Source organism: Lampetra planeri, chromosome 9 (assembly GCF_965212315.1).
Source record: "Lampetra planeri chromosome 9, kcLamPlan1.2.h2, whole genome shotgun sequence".
Lineage (NCBI taxonomy): Eukaryota > Metazoa > Chordata > Hyperoartia > Petromyzontiformes > Petromyzontidae > Lampetra > Lampetra planeri.
In genome coordinates, this window is record NC_136115.1 from 14,523,281 (window position 1) to 14,550,829 (window position 27,549).

General features: G+C 44.7%; 1 protein-coding gene across 1 annotated transcript in view; it reads left to right on the forward strand.

Annotated features, from left to right (window-relative positions):
- LOC144720775 (glutamate receptor ionotropic, delta-1-like) overlaps nt 1–27,549 on the forward strand; it is a 97,971-nt gene that overhangs the window by 12,199 nt on the left and 58,223 nt on the right. Inside the window, exons 2-6 of the mRNA XM_078597801.1 lie at nt 7,260–7,465; nt 20,738–20,791; nt 21,323–21,490; nt 25,104–25,265; nt 27,420–27,539. Coding sequence (XP_078453927.1) covers nt 7,260–7,465; nt 20,738–20,791; nt 21,323–21,490; nt 25,104–25,265; nt 27,420–27,539 — 710 coding nt within the window. The remainder of the gene's footprint in view (nt 1–7,259; nt 7,466–20,737; nt 20,792–21,322; nt 21,491–25,103; nt 25,266–27,419; nt 27,540–27,549) is intronic.

Here is a 27,549-nt window from a genome sequence, read left to right on the forward strand (position 1 = left end):
GACCATACGTCACCAGCCTGGGCAGTGTGGGTTGGTAACCGGAGGTCCAGGACTGGCCCCAGATATCACTCTTCTCTAATATGAGCCGTGGCCAGGAATATAACTCAGGTCACTGGATTCATAATGCAGCCAACCACAACACCACCACTTGTTCGCAAGCGCCGTGTGTTTGAACCACTGTGCCGCAACTACTCTCTAGCGTGTGTATGTATTTACATGCATGATATGTATTCTGTATGTACTGTACTGAATGCCAAGGATCTTACACAGAATGCAATTCTAGTAGCTATTCCCCAAGGCTCTCTGGTGTATTTGGTCATCATACTGGCCCAACGATCTCTTCTCTGCAATCAATGTTGTGGGATTTGGTGTGGGCAAGTAGATGGAGCCACTGACTTGATACTTTGTCAGAAGATTGACTCCATATCCTTTATTTACACCATTGAAATAACACTTCCTTTTCTTCAAGGCATATCTGGGGCTTAAATTACACAATAATGCCGTGGCACTCTTACATCAGAACAACTCTCAATGTTATTAGTTGGCATTGGAAGCAAAATGCAAAAATCCACAAGTACAATCATCGATTTATTTTTATCTCAAAATATTCACGCAATTGATACGGGCATGAATACTTAATTAATTACTATGTTAGGAACTACAACTGAAGATGTAGGTTTAGTTGCAATGTTTGTATGGCTGTAACAGTTAAATGTGTGAGTGATGCATTTATTCCACTGCCAAATAAAAAATACAAGCTGACAAACTGACAAGCCAGAACATTGAGTGAGCCTCCATGTTGTGTTGGGGTATCTTAGGCTTTATCCTTATTTCCAACATAAGTATGATATAAAGATACCTTACATGCAAAGGCATGGAGAGGTTCACAGTAATATTTGTTACAAGTGGAGAAATGTGGACAAGCAAATGCACAGGCAAACAGATGCACACAGACAACACGTAATCTTCATCGTCAGTAAATGTCTATCCACCGCTGCAATGAAGGTCTTCCCACGCCATCGCCATCCCCAATCAGTCTTCCAATGCCACAATCCATCTCAATTCTGCACATTCGCTAATCCCATTATGTTGGTAAGCTGCAGTAAGTTCCATAACAATTGGTTCCGGGGTTTATATAGTTTTTTGTTTTCGCATATAAGTGTCCTTCGATTGACAGACATACAGCAATACCATTGGACCATCAGTTTGGGTCTGTTCACTGGATGAAAGCTGCCCCAAGCTACTGCTATCTCTCACGATACTGTGATGTTGTAAACTACCTTGATTAAAAAACAAAAATACAGAGAGTAAGCCAAGCACCGCTCACTGATACGTGGAATAATTTAACCCAATATTATGAGATGCCGATGTAATAATATAATATGTTAAAACATTTCTTGATCAAGCATGGAGTGAGAATAATTAACATAAATTTTACTCCGAAAATACAACGCCTACCTATTCTGCATTATTTTAATGGCCTGCCGATACAAATGACGAACGATGAGACGTACCAATACAATTCTGACACGTATCCCTTCAACAACCCTTCGGGGGCAGATTCATTGTCCCAAGATGATCCAACAGCTTCAAAGGATGACAATGGTTATTTGCACTTATTCACTAGCACATGCAGTGCCTCTCTGCATGGGGCTTCTCTAGCAGTGGAATGGAGCAGCTGGGAGCATCTGTCTCGCGGGGTAGCAAAGCACACAAAACACAAACGCACAATTAAGAGACCATCTGAGATTTTTTTTTTAATCCCATCATTTCCTGATCACATTCTGCCCCTCACTCCGGGCTACTGCGGCGGAGACGGGGTTGCGATTGTTGGCAAGCACTTCTCATTTCACACGGCGCAGCGCAGGCAATGGTTCGCAAATATGCGGTGACATTTTCACGGTTTGATTGACTTTTCCAGTAAGGCAATTTGCAGCTGTTCAACAGTTAATGAATCATGTTCTTTTCCCTGATTCTGAACAACAAAAAGGCTATAAAGAAACCCATTAAATATGCCCAAGATTGTGCAGGTAGAATCGTATCTTCGTCCTGTTTTCTTCATTCTTCTTTTCACTCGAATGCATGTTTCACTCTTCTGATTTTGCGCGTGCCCGTAGGCAATTTCCTTTTCCAAGAATTGAGGAAATTCATTTGTTTTTGACAAGATGAACAAGCCCGCCTGTCCCATGAACACTACGTTGTGTTAATTAAGCCACGACTGCCAGTGTTCGACCTCAAAACGCACCCTGACACATTGTGAAATAGAAAATGTAGCCTAAGGCTATGCTGGCCCTGTTCCATTAACATACAAAATCTTCCATTTGACTAATTTTCTTATAATAACCACGACACTGGTTTGGCATTTAGTGAGAGAGTATGAACAAGCCTCCTCATTATGGGGCACGTGCAGGCAGGTGTGCAATAGTGTAAGTGCACTACAGGTGAGCAGCTATATCATAGGACCGGCAAAACAACCCCCTATCTCCTCGGTGGTGCCAAACAGTAATGCTGCGGTGAGCAGTGCCATGGAGGGAAGGCCAATTTCAATTGGCCATTCCCCTCATGGCTTTTGTCGCCACCACAGCGGCCAAAGGGGGCTCTGGACGGGTGTGAGGGGCAGGTAACCCCTCAACTTTCAACCTAAGTACCACTCAACTACGTGGAAAAAATCTAACTAAGTTCGTGCGGGAGGCCCCGAGGGGACAGGCATCTGTGACATCTCCTGGCCAAACCCCAATTTTCAGGGTTCCTCCAGAAACATCAAAAAGCCATTGCATGTGGCCACGTGGAATGTTCGAACCCTCACTCCTGAGGAGAGGCTCCCTACTCCTCTGTCAGGAGCTGGACCGGTACTGCCTGGATCTCTGTGGTATTCAGGATGTCCGGTGGACTGGCTCTGGCCCCAGTCACCATGAGGGGTGGACAGTCCTCTACTTGGGGCAGGAGATTGCCAAGCAACAGGGAGTGTCTCTTCCACTTAACAAAATAATTAAGGGGGCGTGGGAGCATGGCGATGAGGTGTGGAAAGTTGTAAGCCCCAAGCTACTGTAGGCTCGCCTTCCCATAAACCAGAGGCAAGCAATGGTGTTGGTGGTTACTTATGCCCCCACCAAAGATGAACATCAGTGGAGAGATGCAGGCAAGGCCGATGGGTCAAATGCCTTCTATGACCTCCTGTCACAGGTGCAAGCTAACGTGGCCCTTCAACATAGAGTCATCCTGTTGGATGACTTTAATGCCCGAGTGGGTCATGATGCTGGCTCCTGGGCTGGAGTGATTGGAAGGCATGTGCCAGATCAGCTCAATAACAATGATAGGCGGCTGCTAGACTTCTATGCAGCCCATGGGCTTGTAATTACCAACACGCTGTTGTGGCATCGGCGCATCCACATAACCTCATGGATGCATGCCAAGTCCGAACAAGAACATCTGCTGGACTATATAGTGACGGAACAGTGGATGCAAGCCCATGTCTTTGACACCAGGACCTACAGTGGAGATGATCTGCCCACTGACCATTGGCTTGTCATCTGTAAGATGCACCTGCCATTCCTCCACTCCAGTAGTGGGTGCATATCTAGAACTCCATTCAAACCCACAGTGGCCTGGTCCCAGCTAGCTGATGAAGGTTGCAAACGAGAATTTAATCATCTCTTGGGTTGGTATCACCCCCCCCCATATCCTGATGCCGAGGGGAAATGGGTGAGGTTGAGTACTGTGGCTCATGCAGCTGCAATGGCTGCTTTGGGTACATGATCCAAACTTCCCCAGAGACCTTGGGTGATGGAGGAGGTGTTCCAGCTGGCTGAGAAAAACCGACAGGCCCACTCCCACTGCCTACAGCATCCCACGTCGGAGAATGAGGAGGTGAACCTCAGCTTTCGCTCGGAGGTTCGGAGAGCTGTGTGGTGCTGCAAGGATGGGTGATGGTCACGGGTTGCTTAGGAGATGGAGTCTGCCTCAGTAGCCTGCAATCACATGTCACTCTTAACTCCATCAAACACCTATCAACATCATTTGGGGAAAGAAAGGTGATCCAATCTTCAACCCCCAGGAACAGGTTTGCAGATTTGCATAGCATTTCTGTGAGGTCTTGGGAGAGGGGAAATCCCTCAGCCTGGAAAACATCATGGGGCAAAATAGGGATGACTCTGCTGAGGCTGTGGTTCCTCATATATTGGAAGAAGTAGTCACCCCCTGTGAGTAGCTGGCTGAGGTGCCATTTGTTGAGGAAGTATGAAAGGCAATCCAGAGTCTGAGACCAGGAAAAGCACCGGGCAGAGATGATCTCCCAAGCGAAATGCTGAGGGATAGTGGCGTTTCTGCACTGACTGCTCTATATTATATTATAATAACAGTCTGGACAACTGAACGGGTCCTGCTGGATTGAAAGGATGCCCCGGTGGTCCCCCTCTTTAAGAAGGGGCCCGCACAGACTGTAACAACTACAGGGGCATATCCCTCCTGAGTGTGCCGGGAAAGGTCCTGGCAATGATTATTTAACATCGCTTTGCCAGGCACGCTGAGGAGAGGCTTGCAGAGCCCCATGTGGTTTCAGTCTAGGGTGGTCCTCCACGGATGCCACATTTTCTGTCCATCTGCTACAGCAGAGGTATAGGGAATTCCAACAGGACCTACATATCTGCTTTATTGACCTGGTCAAAGCCTATGATACCATCAATAGGTCTGGGCTATGGGTTGTTTTGTGTGCTTTCGGAGTCCCTGACACTCTGCTCACGTGTAAACTATGTGTCAGGGAGTCAGAGCTATTCTCTGTTCACCTTGGAGTACGACACAGATGTCCTCTGGCTCCCACATTATTTAACAACTTTTTCGAAGATGTAGTTCATGAAGCTTTCCATGTCTGTACCAGAGGAATCTCCATTTGGTACAGATGTTGTGACATCAGGGATGTCACTGTATGGTGCCGGCCCAGAAGGGCCACGCCATCGTGGACAGCACCGTGTGGGTGGCTGTGTGTAATACCAGCCCTAGCGGGGCTTGGCGAGCACTGGGATAGTGCGGGCACCACGCACAGTGTATGGTGGGGGCTCCCACGAGGGGGAGTGGGTGAGCGTCAGCTCAGGGGCAGGGTTGCCCCATACCATGGCACTCTGGTTGACCCCATAGACACGTGATCCGGAGTGTCCACACAATGGGCCCCAGGTGGGGGGGGCTAGTGGGTGATCACGTGTCCGGGGAGAGCTCGTGAGCGGGATCGAGAGAGAATGAGAATGCTCGAGAAGGCGGGCGGGGCCGAGGGCAGAGCGGCCCTGTCCGTAGGGGGATATAAGGCGGGTCCCTGAGAGGGACGGGGTCGCTTTCTTATAAAAGCTGGAAGCTCTTCGTCCTACGAGGAACCACGTGGTCGGAGACCCGAGTGAGGGTCCGATCCTTCGTAGCAGTAACTCCGCTGTATAGTGTAGTTAGCTGGGTGGTCACCACCGTAGGTTGTATCTGGTAAAGGGGCAGTTACCCCTTCGTGTTACGGTGTTACAAATAAATATATTGCCTCTAAAAGGAACAACGTCTGCGACTCAGTTGGACTCACTACACAAATAGAGTGGGAGGCTGATCAATGCCTGGGTGCGGTCAAGGGATGGCTCCCTATTGGTCAACCATGTTATGTATGCTGATGATCTGGTGATTGCTGCTCACTCAGAGGAGGATTTGGAAGTGCGGTTGCTGAACCTGGAACGTGCCACTAAGAGGCGGGGCCTTACCATCAGCTCCACCAAAACAAAGCACCTACCTGGGTATTTTGTGCCATCAAATGCTCCACCCTCTCAATTCCCCATTGTTGATGGGGCAGTTGGGGAGAGAGTGGAGCGTTTTCCATACCTGGGCAGTGTGCTTATGACCAACTGCGGTTTGACAGCAGAGTTCTCACTCCGAATCAGTCGAGTGACATTATCTTTTTAACGGCTGCATAACGCGGTCGAGAAGCAACCTGGTCTGTCACTCCGGCCGAATCTCCGGGTCTTCTCGGCCACGGTCATGCCCTCCCTACTCTATGTTTGCGAAACATGGACCCCCCTAAAGGAACATCTTCACTGGTTAGAAACATTTAGGCTGGCCTGCCTATGATCCATCCTAGGTTTAACCAGGCTGGAATGTGTGAAGAGCTCACAAATCCTTGAAAGATCAGGATAAAGTCCCATCGATGACCTCCTCCGGCAGGCAAGGTTGTGTTGGCTGGTTAATGTAGCCCGCATGCACAGCCACCACATGCCTAAACAGCTTTTGTTCGGCCGAATAGAGGGGGATAAATGGGCGCGGCCGGGGCTAGAGAAGAGGTGGGGTGATGTGGTACAATAGGATGTGGAGCTGAGTGGATTTACCAATGATAGGTACCAGTGGTGTCAAGATCAGCCTTTGTGGAGGAGGCTTGTGAAGGAAGCTACTGGGCATTTGGAGGCAGTCGCCCTCCAGCAACAACAGATGACAGAGGAGCGATGCTCACAACAATGAGCGGAGTGCCGGGTGACTAAAACAAAGCAAGTTGGCACATTAGGGGGCACAGATGGTGCATCGGCTAGTCATCTTAGTCAGTCAACCCATGGCACATGGGTTTGTCTCGTGAGCTCCTGCCAGTGGGCGTTTGATACTTTAAAGTGCACTTAGCCTGCCACAAGCGCTGTGGTGACATCACCGCCACTTAGTGGTGATTGGCGGTTGTTGTTGCATTACAGGTAAAGATATTCATCTTGTGCATCGGTACTTATTATGCATATCAATGGCTGTTTGAGCAAACTCGTTTGCATGAATGCAGGTGTTTTTTCCTGCCTCTGGGTTATTAGTTCAGGCCCACGTAATCTGTGGCTGCGTGAGTCCGACTGCGTGTGTGTGTGTTAGGGAGCAGTAGCGTAGCGGTTAGTGTACTGTGGTACGAACCCGGTAACCTGAGTTTGATTCCCATTCGTGGTTAACATAAGTGACGAAATTATGGAGCTTTCTCAAGGTTGACTCAGCCTTAAATGATTACCTGGTGTCGGATCTAAAAAATCAGCAATGGCAAGACAAAGTTGGCCAGGAGCGGTTCTGGCCACGCTGTGCCAGCATTCATAGGTGCATTGCTATCATCACTCGCACCCGGAACGCTGCATGGCGACAGGAGGTATCTTTTTCTGGCCGTGCATCCCTGCTTGTGCGTATCTGGGTGTGCGTGTGCATCTAGCCATGTGCAACCGGCTGTTTGTCCATTTTGCCAGCTTGTGACACCTGCGTGCGTGTGCGTGTGCACCGCCGGGTATCTGCAGACCTGCGGGGCTTGCAGTCATTCCTGGACCAAGCGACGCGGCAGGGCCTCAGCGTGTCGCTGCAGCGCGTCGACGCTAATGTCAGCTCCCTGCTGGCCGGCCTCTTCTCCTCACTGCCCATTGAGGAGCTCAACCGATTCCGCGACCTGCTGCGTCGTACCGTGCTACTGCTCAGCCCACGCAATGCCAAGGTGTTCATCGCCGAGGTGAGGTCACGTTATTCAGAGGCCGTGTTTCCTCTGAGCCTGTGTGTGCGTGTGTAATTGGGCACGTGTCTTCGTTCATTTGAGTACATCCAATCGAGTCTTATTCTGGTCTCGTGCAGGCTTTCATAGAGCGACCGTGAGAGCAGCAATTTTAAATCCACGTGGCATCACTATTCAGGGTACGCGAATGCCTTTCAGGTTGGGCGCAGCCTGCAGATTAGAAACCGTGCAGGCGAAATTTATACAGTGCAGGAGAAAACAACGTGACAGAACACGAATACAAAGAGTTGATGAATTGCAGATACACCACCACATTTTTATTTGGGGCAGCGCTACGTAATGTGGTCCACGGTTAGGAGTTTGCAACTGGATTCTCGTACAGGAGCGACCCTCTGATTACCTGAATAAGTAGAGGACCTGCTCTATACAAATGACACATGCAATTACAATGGTGAGCAGGTAAAATAAGTATAAGCACAAAGACACCAATTACACCTCGCATTTAATTAAAAACCACACCCCTTGCTTCTTTGAACGCTCGAGAAATAAAAGCCCAAGACTTTTTCATTTTTCCCCCCATTAACAAAAACTGGTTCACGTTAATCATCAGGTACTTAATCATTTCCGCGGCAATGTGGTGGAGCGAAGGGTTTTGCCAGTGGTGAAATTAAGGCGATGAAAGGTGTCCTTCACTTTACCGGGTAAAAAAAAATCAAGGTCTCCATCACGGAGGGGGGTGAATCACGTGTTTTTGCACATGCCACACACACACACCGGGCACGGGGTGTAAAAATAACACGACACGAGGACAATTGGGGCGCGTCCTTTGTGATGTGCCCCCCCCCTCCCGCGACGCCACGGCATGATTTGCTGATTTGGAGGAAACCACGCTTGACCTTGTTACAGATTTAATGTTTGGGTTTTTGCGAGATGATGGACACTGTAAGTATTTTTTTTAAAAAGATTGCACACTGCGATCACTCTCCCCGCTAAATGCTGACCCTGTAAAGTCTGGTATGAACGTATGTGCATTTATTGTGGAATGAATGAGCCCTTGTTGACGTTTTAAAATCGCAGCATCGTCGTATTTTAAAATGGGCATAAATATAATGTCTTATGGAGTTTTTTTGTATAAATACCTCGGTGGCGAGATGTTAACTACCTCACCTGGTATACAGGGGGTCGTGGGTTCGATCCTGACCCTGACACCTATATTTGGAGTTTGCATGTTCTCCCCCTGGTGGTGTAAAATTTTCTCCGGGTCCTCTGGTTTTTTCCACCAGATTTACAATCAACATTTCAAAATAGAGTCATTGCTGTAAATGCACTGAAAATCCTTATCTTTAAAATCTTTATTATAAGTAATAGATCGATGTAAAAAAAGAATGTTGATTCCACTTCGGCTCCATTTACAAGAATCCTAGTATTTGTAATCTGGGGTATGAAGTCATCAAGTCGGACCATACCTCTGCTCCGAACACAAACTAAAATCTCACCATTATCTGACGTCACATTGCTAATATTTCCGGCCTCCAGCCATTTACACTCATGAGGTGGAGTTTGCGTGTTCACCAGCGATATTGTCTCGGTTTCCCCGCATCCCAATCTGGTGGATCTCTGGAACTGGATCTTCTCTCCCTTCCTCTACTAAATTCATTTTGATGTGTTTACCACTCACCGAATGTAGATATTCACTCAAAAGTCTTCTCCACCTCAACTACTGGAATTGAATTAATGTATGTTAAACTTCTTTCGCACCATACATAGCCAAGCGTGTTAATCAGAGGTGCGGGGAAGGAACAACAAACTTAACACAAAAAGCAGTTCGAAAGAAATTAGTTTTCAATCAAGATTTGAAATTGCATAGCTCCAGTGGCTTCTTAATATCGGAAGGAAGAGCATTCCAGATGGCTTGCGAATCATATCTGAAAGCTCGTGATGCAGTGACCGTCTTTGTTCAATGGTTAACCAAAAGCTGCTTCTGCGAGGATGACTGAAGTTTGTGGGATTATGTATGCTCCTTGACGAGATCAGCAAGGCATTGTGGTTCTTTTGTGGCAAACACTTTTGTGCAATGAGTACGACCTTATAATGTATTAGTTCAGTAACCAGAAGCCAATGCAGCTCAGTGAGCAACTGGACGAACATGATCGGATCTTGCAGAACCCGTCAAAACATGTGCCAAAGAATATTGTACATGCTGCTGCTTGGTAATGTTTTTGCCAGACGTCCCATAGAGTAGTGAGTTGCAATAATCGAGCCTTGTTGATACTATGCTACTAGACACCACCGTTTTTACACGCGACCGTTTTGGCTATTGTGGTCAAATTGCAGGACCTGAATATATTCTGCACGTGGTAATCAAATGACACATTCTGGTCGAGTATGGTGCTGAAGGCTCTTGAAATGAGTAGAAAACTGAATCCTTGAGCCAGTGACAGCCACGCCTGATCCTTCCACGATTTTTTTTCGCCTGAGCCTGAGTGTCAACCAGCAGAAGCTCTGATTTTTGTTTCATTAAGCAGCATTTCATTTCGTGCAAACCACACTTGCACCACTCGCATGCAATCTTCGATGTTACCGAGGCTCTCCATATCTAACTTTGACTTTACTGCGGTGTACAATTGTGTATCATCAGCATATTGATGGAACTTGCTGTCACGCCACGACATGAGAGACGTATGTTGATAATAGGAAGGGCCCGAGGACGGGCCCCTGTGGTACGCCAACTCGGCATGGGCATAGGAGAGCCAACTCATTGAAGTGCAAACGATCTTAATGAGTCGGTTGGCAAATCTGCAGGAGGCTCCGTAAGCGAGTCGGACAGTCTCGAAGCACGTTTTCTTCCAAGGATGCTCCAGACTGCTCCGCGTCTGCTTCAGACTGCTCCGCGTCTGCTTCAGAGTGATCACCTTGGGTTTCAGCCAGTTACTGTGTGCCGTCCCTGTGCTTGCTAACGTGTCACCGAGAAACAAAATCTGGACTTCTCAATTGCAAATGCAAGAAAAATTGTGGCATCCTCTCCGATCGGCTCTCTTCCTTTCTGGTCTCTTTCCAAAGCTGTTTTAAAACACATTCTGCATTTTCCACGAATAAATGATGGATTCAGGTCCTTATTGACACAAAAGACAAGGCAAATGTCTCTTGATAACAACAATTAAGTACCACCTTCAGCAATTCCTTTTCAGCAGTCAGATTAAGCACCTTTGGATTCACGGTGCAATACGTACGACGGCTAGTCATCCAAACTTAACACGACTAGGTGCGTGTGGTCCAAGATGGTTATGTTAGATATTGTGCTTAACATGTGTGCTCCAGAACTTGCATTGGTTTTCTTTTTTGTAAGGCTCTGCAAGCTCGAAAATAACACCCCACTCTCTACCAACAACTGGGAAATTATTTCAGGCCCTGCCAGTCCCAAAGGAAAAGGGGTGAAGAAGCAGAGGCAGAAGCGTGTTGTTGTGAGCCGTAGTGTATCGAGCGGGTGAGTGTTCGAGCGAGCAAGTGAGTTGTGGCTTGCAGTGTCGTGGTCGAAGTCGGTCCGCTAGGCCAAGTCCTTAACATGTGTGGAGGAATCAAGCTCATGGCAACAGTAACCATGGTAATAGCAATAGAAGAAGGACAAGAAGGTGACTTACTGATTCTTCCCAGTGAACAGAGTGAAACGGTGAGTGCTGGTTCACCAGTCACTCTGACCGCTTTACGTGTCATAATATCAGTGAGGTAGTAACTGGGTGCTGCCCATAATAGTTTTTCTTTTGGGGTTAGATGGCGTGAATATAAATGTGTCGTTATACCCGTAAGGTTTGTCACCTAAACAGAACGTGGCCAATTCGTTACTAAATGAGCACACCGGTTGTGTGTTGGAGAGTAAATCAACAACAATTCGAGGACGACGTTTAGCCGGCAATTACAAGCAGCCTCATCAGGCGACAGCCAGAATTGGGGAGAATTTATCCTGTCATATCTGCACCCCAGATGTGATCAAAGCAGGATTCCAACTTTTACTTATTTCATGCTAATTGTAGCAGCAAGAGTTGAAGAGCCTTTGGTACGTAAAAAAAACAAGCATCTCTGATATCTCCTCAGCCAGATTAGTAATATAGGCATTCCACGGCAGCTCAGATGAGATTGTTGTGCCGAGCAGATTAATGCTTTTATCATGGATAACAATGCCATTGTTAAATATGATGGGAAGAGATGTGCAATTGCCATTATTATTGGCTGTGGCTTTTTTAAAATTAAGGTGACGAAAGGTTTTGTAACCTCCATCAAGAATGGTTTTCAAATCGGTGGCGATTTATAGTGAAGCATCTGCACTGCTCCACTTTTAAATCCCCTCCAATTGTATATTTCCCCCCAAGTTCTTATGTTATAACCTTCCCCGATTAAAGAAACGTGTTATCTCGTATCTATTGTCGGTCGCTTGATATGTTGAGCCTTTTGCACCGGTGCTCAATAACCGTGTTTACAGGGAAATGTCATTAAAGTACCATGACTGAAGAGATGCTGCCGTCACGTGAGGTTCAGCGCTCTCGACTTACAAAACAAAGCTCGCCGCTTTGACCTCCTGGCGGTGGGAACGACTGGCACGTTTATTAACACTCCCACCCACTGCCTCTCGCCGCCCAGCAGTATAAATGGGTACACCGCAGCCAATCTATCAGCAGGTCATCTGTGATGGGGTCAAGTGTGCCTCCTCCCACCTTTTTCAAGACACTTGGCAAGTTTCGGAAGAGTAGGCCAACATACCATGTAGAGGTGCTCTATGAGACGCTACCTCTATTGGATGTGCTTCCACTGGTGGTGGCGTTTGAGCAAAGCATTTGCAGGGTTGCACTTTTACCCTGGACCTTAACTCGGTATCAGGCGGTGGTGGCGCCCGACTGTTGAGGCGAGGGTTGGTGGATCACGCAAATGTTGGCAAACTCCATTGCCGTGGGCGTCGAGGACATGCAATACCTTCGTTTGCCAAAATGCAGTAGAGAAAATGTGTAGTCTACCTCTTCTATCTGTTCGTGATAGAATATTTGCCCCCCTTGCACACATTGGTTTTCTCCGGGTGCTCCGGTTTCTTGCCACGTGTAAACACTCTAAACTATCTTTTTTAATTTTACCAGGTAAGACCCACTGAGCTATAGAGCTCTTTTTTCAGAAGCGACCTGGCCACAAATGATAGCTTAACAAAGTGGCTTATCATGTGAACATTTCTAGCAGCCATATATTCTAAATGCATGTTTCTAAATGTGGAGGGAACAACCAGAGGACCCGGAGAAACATCCACGCGACCACGCGGAGAGAGACATGCAAACTCCAAATATACAGGTGTCAGGGTCGGGATCGAACTCACAACCTCATATATACCATGCGAGGGAGTTAACATCTCACCACCGTGGCGCCCGTCACTCATAAATTGGCTGAAAACATCTCCATATGTAGAACACCACAGAGCTTGGGCAATTATTGTCGCTGGCTCACTGCCCGGTTGCTGCCTCACTGCTCGTCTGTGGTTTCTCGTGCTTGGGAGTCGTCCTCTCCCTTGCAGATTGAGCGAATGCCGTGCGGCGCATGACGAGTGAAATTATTATTCCTGTCGATCTCTCACCAGTCTCCAGCGTTGAATTCAGTGCTGAATATCGGTCACCATGTGCAGCTATCACAGTTGGCAGCGCTTTCTCCATCAACACAATCCGCATCTGTAGGAGACTTTGTGACTGAGCGGAGCCCCCAAGTGACTCTACCACTGGCATGGCTTAACTAGTAGGTCATTCCTTTATAAATGTTTTATTGATGGGAATTTCCACGACGATACAAAATCACACAAAGCGACTTGGAGGGCGTCCTGTGCTGGTTCCCACTAAAGACCCCGGCAAGTATTAATGCCGCTGCTGTTTGCGTTATTTTAGTTTTAAATTAATTTGCAGCCAAGAATTAATTAAGTGAACACGTGATCAAAGGGATGCTGATGCCAGTGGCTTGCTGCACGAGCAGCCTGTAAGTGTAGAGCCTGTGATGATCTGTGAGTCTCTACATTTCTTATACTCATAACGCAATGTGCTTTCTGCGAAGTGAACACACGCACAATGTCATACAAACAATAATAAGAAATAATGTCCCCCGTGTTAAAGTGTTTCTTTTTTTGACCACTTAACTTTAACGTTCATTATTCTGAAGGAGGAACAAAACAGGATATTCAAACCCACCTTATGAGTGCACATGTTGGGCGACCGTTGGTCAAGTTTTCTCGGAAAGAGTCCAGACGGTGGTGATAATGAAATATGACTGATGTACGGGTGGCTTTAGCGACATCAGCGTGTCGCTAACTACGGTTGGCTTTTTATTTTTAATGACAAAGTGCACAGGTGGTGTATTTTGTACTTAATGTATTTGTTTCTGTCCAATGCCGTGCACTGTGCTCACTGTTGACTTGTGCGAGCACATACCGACGATAACAGGACTGTCAAAAAAGGGCCGGAACTATGATGATCAAAATTCAAATTCGGTGGTCGCGAAGAGCCATTATTTTACACTTTTAAACGGTGACTCAACGTTTTCGATTCGAGATCCATTTGTGTTGCTGCTGCTGCAAATAAACGCTAAATCCTGAGATGGTGCCGTTTAATCGTCTCCATGGTGACACGCTGGAGCGAATTGCCCCAGCAAATGACTTCCCCCTAAGCCTGGGCGTGTGAATGCGTGGCATTATTGGTTGGCAGAAGTTAATCATGCAGAAGAAAAAAAAAACTGTAATACAAAATCATGTTTCAAAAAGTCTGCTAAGCAGGAATATAAATAAATAACATTTTAAACTGATTTCAACATTCTGAGTCTGCAAATTGGAAAGGGCGGGCATGCTGAGCTTTGTAAGGCCATTACTTCGATGCTGTGTTAACTTCTTAATTACGGGTGATAAATCACACTCCGTGAATTGTAAATAATAGATAAGCAAGCCTACGTCGTAACTGGTACAGCGTGGAGGAGAGCTCCACTGGTTGCTGCGACGATGCGCTAATCCGTTATAGCGCCGGGCTCTTCGGGTTAATGCAGATGGCAAGAGAAATGAGCGTGATGGAGAGGGCGCTCAGTGGCCTGGAAAACGGGAGACCGATCTACATTATATATAGCGTTTGGTTTTCCATCGCCTCGTTTGATAATGTTCCCTTCACACAAATCACGTCGAAGCTTCCATAATTTCTCACCTTTGGGGCACAGAGGTAGTGCCCGCATATTGTATACATCGGTCACACTATCAAATAAGCCCTGCCCCCGATGAACAGGCATGCGCATTGCATAGGTCTACATTTGCATTATCCGGACAGAGACGAGCGGGCCGGTGTTTTTGCGCGTGAATGTTTGTCATGGGAATGACTCGCTTCTACTTGCCCTTTGGGCATTATTGCCCTCTTACCGTCATCTCGTGCAGTTTAGTTTCATTGTTTGTGCAGGTGAGGAGGAAGGATAGGAGCCGCTGGGGGAGAGAGATTTCCAAAAGATTTAGCTCGGGCCAATAACCTGCCACGAGTCTCCACAATTAAAGTGAACCCCGATAGATAAATAAAAACGGCCGAGTGTGAATTTAAAGGGGTTGTGCATGGATTCGGGTGTTGCCGAGGTGGATGGAGCGCCAGCAATTCTCTGATCTTGCCCAGCGTGCGTTTGGTGACTGCGTTATGCCATCGTTTGCTTGCTTAAATATTCCTTTGAAAGTATATGGGTACGTTTCTGCGCGTGAGAAATACAAATATCGTGATATTCAAATGGTTCACTATTCGAATGTGTGGTAATTCTTTTAAATTGGCAGTTAAAATGAAAGTGGCTGCTGATATATTATTGAAAGTGTTTTTCTTACATGTTTCCCAACATTTTTACGTTTTGTCATTGCACTTGTGACAAAATTCGTATTGTCCATACATATGGATGCGTACGTTTGTGAGTTTGATTATACATTTTTTGTTAAAAGCCACCCTTATCACTCGATGAAAAGTTTAATATTTGTTTCGCCTAATTTTACATCGTCTTGTACTATGCAGACATGAGGAATGAGAAAGATCATGACAGATGTGGAGAGAGAAAAATACAATTTATATCCTCCCTCCAATCAAATTGAACACATTAAACAAAGATTACGTGATTAAGACATAACAATAACACATCTGGCGCCTAATCTATGTAAATTATGTGCGTATGCTTCCATATTGCTAAGTATGCATTGGAGAATGTCCTGCATCACCTTCCCCTCATTACAAAAATGCTGTGTTTAAACACGCGAACATATCATTTTGTATTCTACCGCGTTCGTTTCAGCGTTGCTTGTCGTGAAATATTTTGGCCATGCTCAGAATAGCTTAGCATCGATCACGATTCGCAGTGGAACAACGTCCACACGTCAGGTTTGAATGATTCGTCTTCTTGCTCGCGAATGAGTCGTGGCACCGGATTTAGAGCAAAGCCGCGCTACGAATTCGCCCGCTTGAGTTCAAATTCTCGACTGTGGTTAACGTCCGCAGGTGCCGAGTGACATTCGAAACCAATTCTGTCCCTCCTCTCTGCACTCATCCAACTCATGGACAAGCCATGCACTCACCAGCGTGATAAACTAATGGGCAAACAACCCTAATGAGCGAAATGCATGGGGGGGGGCTTCATCTGTCAGTGGATTGACAAAGAGCTGATCGTGATTGTTATAGTACCCTTGCACACATTCCCATCAAGGACATTGCGATACTTTCTAGCCCGAGTCAGATGCCTCTTCACCAATAGGCCTGCCCCCCTCCTCCTAGGGGATGTTTCGCCTGAACTGTATATAACTTAAAACGCTTGAAATAGGGGAATGGGTACCATCAATTCTATGTTTTATCACCCCATGGCAGATAATCAATAGTGTAAGCTGTGATATGTTAAGGCCGGCGTCATAAAACTAAATGGAAAAGAGGCTAGAGGGATAAACACGCAAAGCTAAAAATGGAGCATCCCAATAAATCATGATTGCGTTTACAAAAAAAAGATACTAATGCTAAATAATACGTAGTCACTGCAGCAAAGGTTACAACACGATTACAAGTTTTAGTCAGTGTAAAAACGAGTCAAACCTACTATTCTGAACAAGTAGCATTGCCAAGATTGTTTGACTATCATATATTTGTTTACATTTTAAGGCAGTGTTGATGATGATGACGCTTGATGATAAAATATTTCCAGCTCATGCTGGTCTAGTGCAGCGAGGAACGTCTAATGTGCTCTTTGGACCTGAAACTGATCGCGTATGGATCCTGTAGCCTGGCATATTTATTTGCAGTACATTAAACACGTTTATGTGATTCTGTTGACTTGCAGGCTTTATTATTAGATATCGCGCCTGTAAAATGTTATTAGTAATGCCACTAAAAGTCGTGCTTTTTAAGATCGTAAGAAATTTACATTTTTAGAGTATTTTTAGGTTTAATTTTAAATTGTTCCTTGGCTTTTTATATTCATTTCCAGATAATATGCAATTCACTGTTGTATATACTGACCCGCTACATTGTTTAAGTTGTAGACTAATTAGGATCTAGTTTGAATATAAAATGTGCAAATTGTCACCATAATCAAAAACATTACATCACAATCGATAGATTTATACCAACGTTTACGTGGTCATGATTAAGAACGACGATGCACAATTGTTTATTACAAATGTGAAACTATGGCTTTAATTAGGAGGTAAAACTGATTGCTAATGTGCATATTAACCCATTTACTTTGGGTTCGGAGTTTATTTGATCTCAGAATGTTTACATGTTTGCACATACACAGTTTAATACTCGCATTTTCGTAAGTGGCAACCCGTAAAATATTGTTGCTCAATCTGACAACATCCAGTGTTACATAACCACAATATATATGAAGATTGCCACTTCCATTTAAGTTTTTCAATTTGAAGATATCATTATAATGATACACTACTCAAGACTAACTTTACAAAAATACATCATTTTACTAATGGTTTTAAACAGCTTCAATCATGCTGGCTTGTATCAAGCAACTGAGCTGTCATTCATACGATGTTGACTTTCAGTGCTTTCCTGACTTTTTTTGTATTCCTTCCCAATTGTGTAAATCCTTCTCTCTCTGCGTGCCCGTGTATCCATCCCTTCCTATGCCGTTTCCCCATCTCACCACCCATCCCTCATAAAAGCACGAGCTCTCATTTTTCCACCTGCCTATGCAATGCGTTGCGGGATTACTCATTAGCATGTTTGAACCCACTCCTGGAGCTATTATGCAGCATATCAGCATTTCATATGGCTGAAAATCCTCAGATCCACTCACTCTTTTCTCTCCTCATACCCAGCCAAACCTGTGTCTTGCTACTCCCGAATATTTAACAGTGACAATTATCAAATTACGTTGAGCTCTCTTTCCAATTACTAGGATTTTTCGTCTTATTCCATTGTTTGCATCATTGTCCAATGGATTTCTAAAAATATCGCATGTGTTTAACAGTTTACGTAAAAGTACATTCTGCATACAGTTTTGTGTATTTGTTTACGTTTATTTGGGGTTATTAGGGTATATATATATAGTTTACAAATTTAAGCAAATCCAAAGAAACTACTGAATTGAGTTTGCTTTTTAAATCCTGTATTAAGTGTCAGCATTGATTTGTTTTCTCCTATTCTGTTCCTTCAACCTAAATCTATGGTGTTGAACAATGTATTATTATATTGGACTTTAGTCCGCTAAAATATCTGATTGATATTTTCTTTAAGAATATTGATTTTGCAATGAGTTGTGACCATACTGTGAAAACATTTCTGCAATTTAATACGACTGCATTCCCACGCGGGATTGGTCGCATACAGTGTTTTTTTGCCAAAACAACAACAATTTCAATGCATTTAGTGTCGAAATTCAACCGCATCTCATCACACTTTATGAAAGTGAGGGACAACATTCGAAGGTGAAAGTAGAAGGGCAGGAGGGGGAAGTTAAGGGCAGGGAGAGGAGAGAGAGAGCAGCACCAATGCCACAACTTTGGGCCAACAAGGCCAAGTACAGAGACGGTCACCACATCGCGCACTTTCGGATGCACTTCTGGAACGCTCTTCCTCCCGATATTAGGAAACCACTGGAGCTATGCACTTTTAATTCTAGATATAAATTTTTTTCGTGTGTTTAGTTTATTGTCCTTCTCTCGCACCTTCGATTAGCACGGTTGGCTATGTACGGTGCAAAGGAAGTTCAATATACATACATATAAATACAGAGGCGTGAAGCAATCGGGGCCCAGTGAGTTCTCGGGCAGTCCCAGATGAGTCGGAACCTATTACCAACGAGTTACGGGGCCAGCCAAAGCAGCACCAACGAGTCCCAGCATAGGCTCGAGAAGGCTGGGACTCATCACCGAAGAAGTCTAGGGGCAGCCAGGGCAGTATCAACGAGCCTCAGGGCAGCTTCACGGGCAAATGGAGTTTGGGAAACAGAAGGGAGGCAAGAGGGAGGAGTCAGCGTGAGGGTTAGGCCAAGCAATGGGCAGGAACAAACCCGGACGAGGTCAAGGAGAAACATACAAAGTAGAGTGGCAGGGAGGCAGAGAGTTTGGCCTGGGCAAAGGTTGGGTTGGGCAGCAGCAACATCACCACTGCACGGCCACCTTTAAACCAAGAGGAAGTTGGAGCACCATGCTAAATATGAAAAGCCACCTAATAATGATAGTGTTATCAATTTAGCCACACATTACATAGCATTAACATTGCGCTTGCTGAAAGTCAATGTTGTAGTCCAGTCGTCTCGGTGGGCGCAAGATTGAAGATCAATTTTTTTAAATTACATTTTTACATACATTATTATGAACATCCCACACTTCCATCTGCGATTTGTATGCACATCTAACAAAGTGACTGTAAAATTACGCTGGAAAAAAAACGCTTCCGAATGGAAGAGCATCGGGCTATTACGCTTCTCAAAGTCCCGATTGACGGTCCTTAATATCCTGCCATATGTTTTTGCTCGAAAAATAAAAATCAGCGGTCAGGTAGGTCAACGCAAATTGCCTGTCGTTTTACTTTTCGAGAGTCGTGGGCACGGTCCGTGCCGCTCGCGATGGGCGCTGCTGCCTTGCTGCAGCCTCGCGCTGGCTGGCCCGCTCCTCGTGCCACCCGTGGGTAGGGGGGGGGGGTGTGATCAGTGCCGGATTATCCCAGTAGCAAAAGTAACTACAGTACATATGCTACGGGCCCCGCACTTTCAACGGCCCCGCGCTCAATACTTTCAAGCTATCAATTCCCCTTCAGTGATTCTGCACTTGCTCTATTACTATAGTACTATACTGCCTTCAACTTTTATGAACGGCAAGGTGTTTAAGGTGAGCGATTTGTCGTAATATCTGGCTGTATATCAAATGAAAAAATGTAATTACTTTACTCTCCAAGTAAAAAATGTGTGTTTAATTTGTAGGTGTTTTTTTTTATTTAGGGCCCCTTCATAACATATGCTACAGGCCCCGCACTAGCTTAATCCGGCACTGTGTGTGATGGGAGGCACACGGGGGCGGCGGGTTTAGATCCTCTGACAAGAGAGTTCTCAACATCCGCTCCGGGAATTCGGTGTCTTTTGCAATTTTTACCAGTGCACAGAGAGAAAAAAGAATGAGGTTGGGCGCGAGTGCGCATGCAAGCTGGGTGTTTTGCAAGGGGCTATTTTGCTCGCTGGTCAAACATGATTTTGGCTTCGAATGAGGAAAACAAGTCTGGTGCTCAAATATACTTTAAAAAAAAATTCTGATCATAAAAGTCTCCACTGTTTTATAGTTGTTAAATGTGGCTCCTTTTAAAACCGTACATTTTATATACAATCTTTTTAATTGCAGCTCATACATTGCAGGTTAATAAATGTCTCTAGCTTTTTTCACAACTTAAATTTATAACTTCTTTAAACTTATGAGTACAATTAAAGTTTTAGTTTTATAAAGTTGCAATTATCATACAATTTTGAAATGCTGCAGTGATGTCATATTTAACACTCTGGACTCACTATCTATATTACCTCCCGGCGAGGCAGCTGATAACAGGCTGCAAATCCCTGGCGTGAGCAAGCAAACAATTTCAAGGCTGCACCTTTATCTGTCACTGTAACGTATTCAAGCAGGCTTCTTATACCTGTACTCAAATACTCCCAATTGACTTTGAAACCTGGAAAACCATTGACGTAAAGTTGCCTGTGGAAACCGCCATTATTAATGCAAGTATTTTTTTCCTGCCTTTGCCAGACTTGTCTGTCTGTTTTTTTTTGCAGGCTATTGAAGCCAACCTGGCTGCAATGGACAGCCACTGGATATTTGTTAATGAGGTAAGGTGACCTTTGTTAATGCGTTTTGTTGAATTTTGCCATATTAATAAGTGGCTTGTCGCATTAAAATGCAAGCTTTGTCGTGAGAAAATCAAGCAATTTTGGATTTCCGATACTTCGTTGACAATGGTGCATCATCACAGTAAAAAAATACACGGAGGTAAAGAAGGACCATCTTGTGCTATGTAAAAGGGCCATTGATCAAAACCTCGCCCATTATATATATTTCACTTTAAGACAGTGTCAGTGATGAATTTGTTTGGTTCAGATATGAATGTTAAAGAAAAATATATAGTTACGCTGTTATACATCTTAAGGTAACCATGATGAAAACGTCATCGCATTGCTTTTTGTTCAGCGCCGTGACTTTGAAAGTTTCTCTGGTCAGTGCCAGGATGATATTAATGATGCAGCGGATTCCCCAAGTGGGTCTAAATGGAGTGTTAACAATAAACACAATCGGTGCGTGGGTCGGACAGGTCACGCGAGCCATCTGTCGGGTGTCCGTGACATCTGCTCCCCTCCCTGCAGGAGATCAACGACGCCGAGATCCAGGAGCTGGCCAGCACGGCCATCGGGAGGCTCACCGTCATCCGGCAGAGCTTCCCGGTCGCGCGCAACGCCAGCCAGCGCTGCATACGCAACAACCATCGCATCTCTGAGTCCCTGTGTGGCACGGGCGACGCCAAGTCCCTCGAGGTGCGAGGCGATCGCCGGCGCGCCGGCGCGGCGAGCTCTTCCCACGTTAGCCCCACGGGCATGGGGCAGCTCCCGGCTATCTCAAAAGCCCTTGATTTGCGACTCTGCCAGACGTCGACAAATTTGAGGTTACTGCTGAAAATGAGGCGGGGGGGGGGGGGGGGGGAATTGCCCGATATTTTGAAGCACTGAATTTGCTCTGATTCCGGGCATCGGTCGTCCAATTTGTGCAGCCTGAAAACCGCGCACCTAATGGCATTTTGTGCGCCTTGTGAAGAAACCCTGATGACCCCCATTGACAGCAGGGCCGAGGGAGCTGGGTCGGTATTGATAGGGTTTGTTAGTATAATAATTGATGCTGTCCTTTAGAGGCTTGTTATAGCGTCATTGTCGGCGACAATGACACTCTGGGGCTGAGTCAAGTGATCGTTTGTAATCCTGTAGTTCACCTTAACAGATATAATACATCGTAGCATCTTAAGAATACAGGTAGATAATCCCTTAAGTGTATCATTTGTATTATTGACACAGTTACGTATCTATTCTAATCAACAATCATTTGTTATTATTATGATTCTTGTCTTGAGCCTTTTTGTACAGAGTCATGTTCAGTAATAGATCTTGCACTCACCAATCTAAAAAAAATCACCGATGTCAAGTCAATTTACTTTTGGTTAATACGTGGTGCCTTTATGCCATAAATCTGCCACCAAAAGCGCCATCACATAAATTTTCGTATATTTCATTATACAATTTGTGTTCTCATATCATATTGTAACGTGCTAAGTCGCAGTTGTTGTTTTTTCTCCAGAATATATAGTTCAGTGCAAACAATTTTTTTTTGTTCGTCATCACACACCTCCAATTAGCACGGTAGTCTACGTACGGTGTGTAAGAAGTTCAACATACATAAACTCTGCCCTTCCCCCCACCAATCCAGCCCACTCTATCTCCTTTAAAGCATAAAGCGGATTTGGAACATAAGCAATTCATCAACCGTCTCGGCAGTGCTGCCAAAGCCACGAGTTCCTCCGGGGGCCGTGCCCATTAAACATTTTGTCATTTTTTATTTAGCTGGCCTCTTTTTGAGGTGGTGCGCACGTGAGGCCAGTTTGACCTATCTGACGGCGCGACAACACAGCGGAGGAAGAGAGGCTTCGGAGTCCCCACGGAATCTGTATTTATGCCCTGCTGAGAATGATTTTAAGAGTCGGTACAATTGGAAACAATATGGCTAATACAGAGGAGGGTGCTGGAAGATCAAAATGGCCAGATGTCACCATCACCACCATCATGTTTATTTATATATTAATAATAAGAGAGTAGTTTAACAAATCATTGGTGAGCATCTCAGTGAAAATCAACTAAACTAAACTTTTTATGTCTCCAGGTGAGGCCCACTGAGCTATATCATTCTTTTTCAGAAGCGAACTGGCCACAAATGATAGCTCAATGAAGTGGCTTATCATGTGGACATTTATAGCAGCCAAGTACTCTAAATTCATGTTTCTGAAAAACCGGAGGACCCAGAGAAAATGTTACGCAACCACAGGGAGAACATGCAAACTCCAAATATACAGGTGTCAGGATTGGGATGGAAGCCACGACCTGCTGCATATCAGACGAGGTAGTTAACATCTGGCCAGCGCCTCTCTCACTGATGAAGATGATGTAAGCGTATTTACAAAAATAGCTTGGAACAAAACGTATTGGAGATGTGGTACACATGGCTGCTGTCGTTCTATGGCGGCGACGTCATCTCGAGCGTTCTGAAAGATGTTGTCTTAGATATTCCTCAAGTTTCCCGAAGGAATATCATGCTGGGGTATTTTTTGTATTTCTGGTTTGGTAAAGATCACAGCAAAAACAATTAATGTTCCATAAAATAAACAAGTTGTGATAATGCTTTCAGCATGAATACGATTGGAGAATGCAGTTAAATAATTAAACACAACGAGTGGGTTGTGAGGCACTTTTAAGAGTGTGAATTCACGAAACTTTTAATTAAAGGAATGGATTTTGTTGAACTGATGTCTGTGCAAGAGAGGTGATTTTCTAGAAAAAAAGCTTGCATTTTTGCTCGATAATTTTCACTATTCTTCCTCAGCTCATCCGAAGTGCACTAATTTTCACTCGATTCAGTAGACAAAATTCAATCTTTACCGCCGTGCGAAGATTGCACTCCGATTGAGAGCACTCGGTGGAAGCACTGCAGTCAAAAGTCATCTTCCTATTCTTGGTTCTTTCGGCAATCTTCCTCTTCATATACCATAAGACATATGAAGCACTGTACAGTATCTCTTATCACTCTCCGGTCAATGAATTTCCCTCAAACCCAAATACTGCGGAGGAGCATTGCCAACCTTTATGTTGTTATCAGTAAGTAACATGCTATCCACACATTGCAGCGATCCAATATAAAAAATTGGCCCGTTTCTTTTATGTTCCACACCGATATGTTTATCACGGCAGAATATATCTCAATCATATCTCTTTTTCCCCCTCCCTTTGTCTACGTTCCCACGAATGTCCTTTTCTTTTTTTAAATGTATATTAACTTTTTTTTTTAAAGCGTTGTATTCGTCTCTTGAGTGGCTTCATGAAGTTGTGGCACATCTCCGATGGCTTATGTTGATTTCCTCTCCGAGCAAAATATTGCCACAATTTCATCAGAAAAAATGGCTGTTAAATTTGAGGAAAGTCAACTGCGGTTTTAATATTTCGTATTCATAATTCGTTAGGCTCGTCGATAAAGTAAACGTTTTCTGAACTTGCACGGTCACAGATCTGAAAATAATTTAGATTCATGTCACGAAACATTATACAATATAATTGTAATGTTTCGTATCCTATCGGGTGAATGTAAACTGTGTAATCAGGAATTGAAATCTCTCCAGAATTTCTGGTGGTTAGAAGACTACAGGATACTTGAGACTTAGAGGGTGGGAAATCTGTAGATAGAGTGTGTCAATAATTGCAGCAAGCTTAGCTTTGATGATGTGTTTATAATCCACGAGGCAGGGTGGTATTTTGTTATCATCAATCAAAGGACCTAAAAAACTAAATGCAGAGGATTTCGGGCCCCCTATGAATTGCCAGAGTGTGTTTGTGTACGTCTGGTTTATATAAATTGACAGAGTGTACGTCTGGTTTATATGTGCCGTCGTGCTTGTGTGATACATGTTGCATATTAAGCAATTCATCATACGCTGTTTTTTATTAAACATTTTCTGGCACGGACACTAGACGCAGAAGGTACTGTCATTATATGCGATAGCCTGAAAGGGTAGAGAGATTAAGATCATTAAGCACCATTACATACACTACGCAAGTGAAATCCGCCAAATGCGAGGTGTATGACATTAACTTTGATTTTCATATAAATATAAATTATGCCATCCCTTCCTTTTTTCATATTATCCAGCCACAGTGGGTTTTATCGTGTTAACCCGCTTATCTGTATTCTCCGGGGTGTCTCTCGAGCGGCTTTACCAGTCGGCCTGCGAGCGCATGAGTGTGCAAACCGACGCCATTGACATTGCACGCGCACCGCTCCACCAACATCGCTCTGTCTCCCCCTGTTGTGTGTGCGGAATGCGTGGAATGCGTGCAGGTGTCGAGCCGCTACGTGTACGACAGCGTGCTGCTGCTCGCCAACGCTTTCCACCGCAAGCTGGAAGACCGCAAGTGGCACAGCATGGCCAGCCTGAGCTGCCTGCGCAAGAGCTCCAAGCCGTGGAACGGAGGCCGATCGATGCTGGACACCATACGCAAGGTGCGATCTGCGTCGGCATGTGGCCTTCCCCCGCAGGGCTTGCGAGATGTGAACTACCTCACCTGGTATGCAGGAGGTCGTGGGTTCCATCCCGACCCTGACGCCTGCTGTATATTTGGAGTTTGCATGTTTTCGCCATGGTCGCGTGTTTTTTTATTTATTCCGGGCCTTCCGGTTTTTCCCTCCACATTTAGATTCACGCGTTTAGAGTATTTGGCCATGACAAATTTCCACGTGATGATAAGCCACTTCGTTGAGCTATCATTTGTGGCCAGGTCGCTTCTGAAAAAAATAGTTATATAGCTCAGTGGGCCTTACCTGGTAAAATTTAAATAGTTTAGTTCATTGCTTCATTCTGGCCGGAGAAATAGCAAAATCAACGACGACGACTCACTTTTGTAATGCGCCCGCCCGTACCCTAACAAACGTGTGAAAGCACAGAAGCAGAAAAGGAGCAGACGGGAGGGGAATGAGATGGACCGATGAAAGGGATGGAGGGAAAAGAAGCAATTCATGGGGTCTGAACGCCACGGATGAAAAGGAAAGTCTGAAGGAGAGACTTGAAAACAGGGAGAGGGGACCAAGCGGAGTTGACTGCGGAGGCAGTCACACACGCAGGTCCGAGAATAATTTTGGAACTTCACAACGATCCTTTGAATACATATATATTTTAATCTTAATTTAAAGCTTTCGTGACTGCAGGAATCCATTCTCTTTAGTTCTTTCGGTAAAGTCACGTAGGTAGAAAAATAATAAATCACGACGTTTCGATCGCCACACAAGCAACCGTCTTCAGGTTGCTTGTGATCTATTATTTTTTCTACCTACGTGACTTTACCGAAAGAACTAAAGAGTACATTTATATTTTCTTTACATAAACCTGGTCATAGAATTTAAAGAATATCAGGTACAGCAGAATAGTATTATGGGTAGGTGTACTTCTTACTCTCGTGGTAGTGCCTTACACCGACAAACCCGCCTCCAAGCTAGCTGACCTGTGTTTAGGAAACAATTGAATGAGGAATGAATCTGCGCTTACTTAGCAAGGAGCGTCTCACCGCAAGACATTAAACTATTTAAAAACTATTTTATTTTATTTTACTAGGTAACGCCCACTGAGCTCCATAGCTCTTTTTCAGAAGCGGCATGGTCACAAATTATAGCTCAACGAATCGGCTTATGATGGGGACATTTATAACAGCCAAATACTGGAAGCCCACGTTTCTAAATGTGGAGGGAGAAACCAAAGGACCTAGAAAAAAATGCCACACCACCACGGGAAGAACATTTTAACTCCAAATATACAGGTGTCAGGGTCATGATCGAACCCACGACCTCCTGCATACCAGGCGAGGTAGTGAACATCTCGCTACCGCGGCACCCCATCATGGATTCATCTGGCAGTGTAATTGTTTTAAGGCAAAGAGAGAGAGAGAAACAAACGTAAGTGTTCGTCATGTTCGTCATTGTTTAATTTTAAAAATGAATGTGTGCAGGTGTTCTAAGTGACAAAATAATTAAAAAGTTGTACTGTTGAAAAAAATGTTGGCTCAAAAACTAGGAATGTTTGACACTATCATTTGAATTATTAAACAATTTTGTGAATAAGATAGTGTTTGCTTTCAATTTGTTGGATTAATTGGAGAAATCATACTTTTTTTCATTTAGCAAAAAAAATAAGTTTATATTACATTAATATATATTTTAATTAATTAACCAAAATACTTTAGCAATCGTGATCTAACGTGACAGCCTTGCTTGCTGCTGACATGAACCAGATAATATACCAGCTTATACTACAGCTGAGAGCACGGGCTATTCCAATAAGTTATTGAAATTACATGGTTGTTAAGGGATATATAAAGTATGTCTATATTTTAATTTATCATGGATTAGTATCATAATTAAATTATCTGTCGAATGGTAAGTCTTTGGCTCAAACTCCCTCCATCATGTCCAATGTTGACCTTCCTTAGTTTCATTTTGTGGAAAGTATGATCATGTGGCGGGATTAATAAGACGATATATATAAATCCTCGATAAGATAACAACATACGTATTTTAATACTTTGTGAATGTTTCTCACTTTTCCACATTTTAACATTTCCACAGCACAACCACTCTCCTGTCCCTGTCCCGTCTCCCCACCAACAGGGCCGAGTGAGTGGCCTGACAGGCATCCTCGACTTTGGAGACGATGCTCTCAACCACAACGTTCAGTTCGAGATCCTGGGCACGAGCTACAGCGAGCTCTTTGGCCGCGACGTCCGGCGGGTATGTTGTT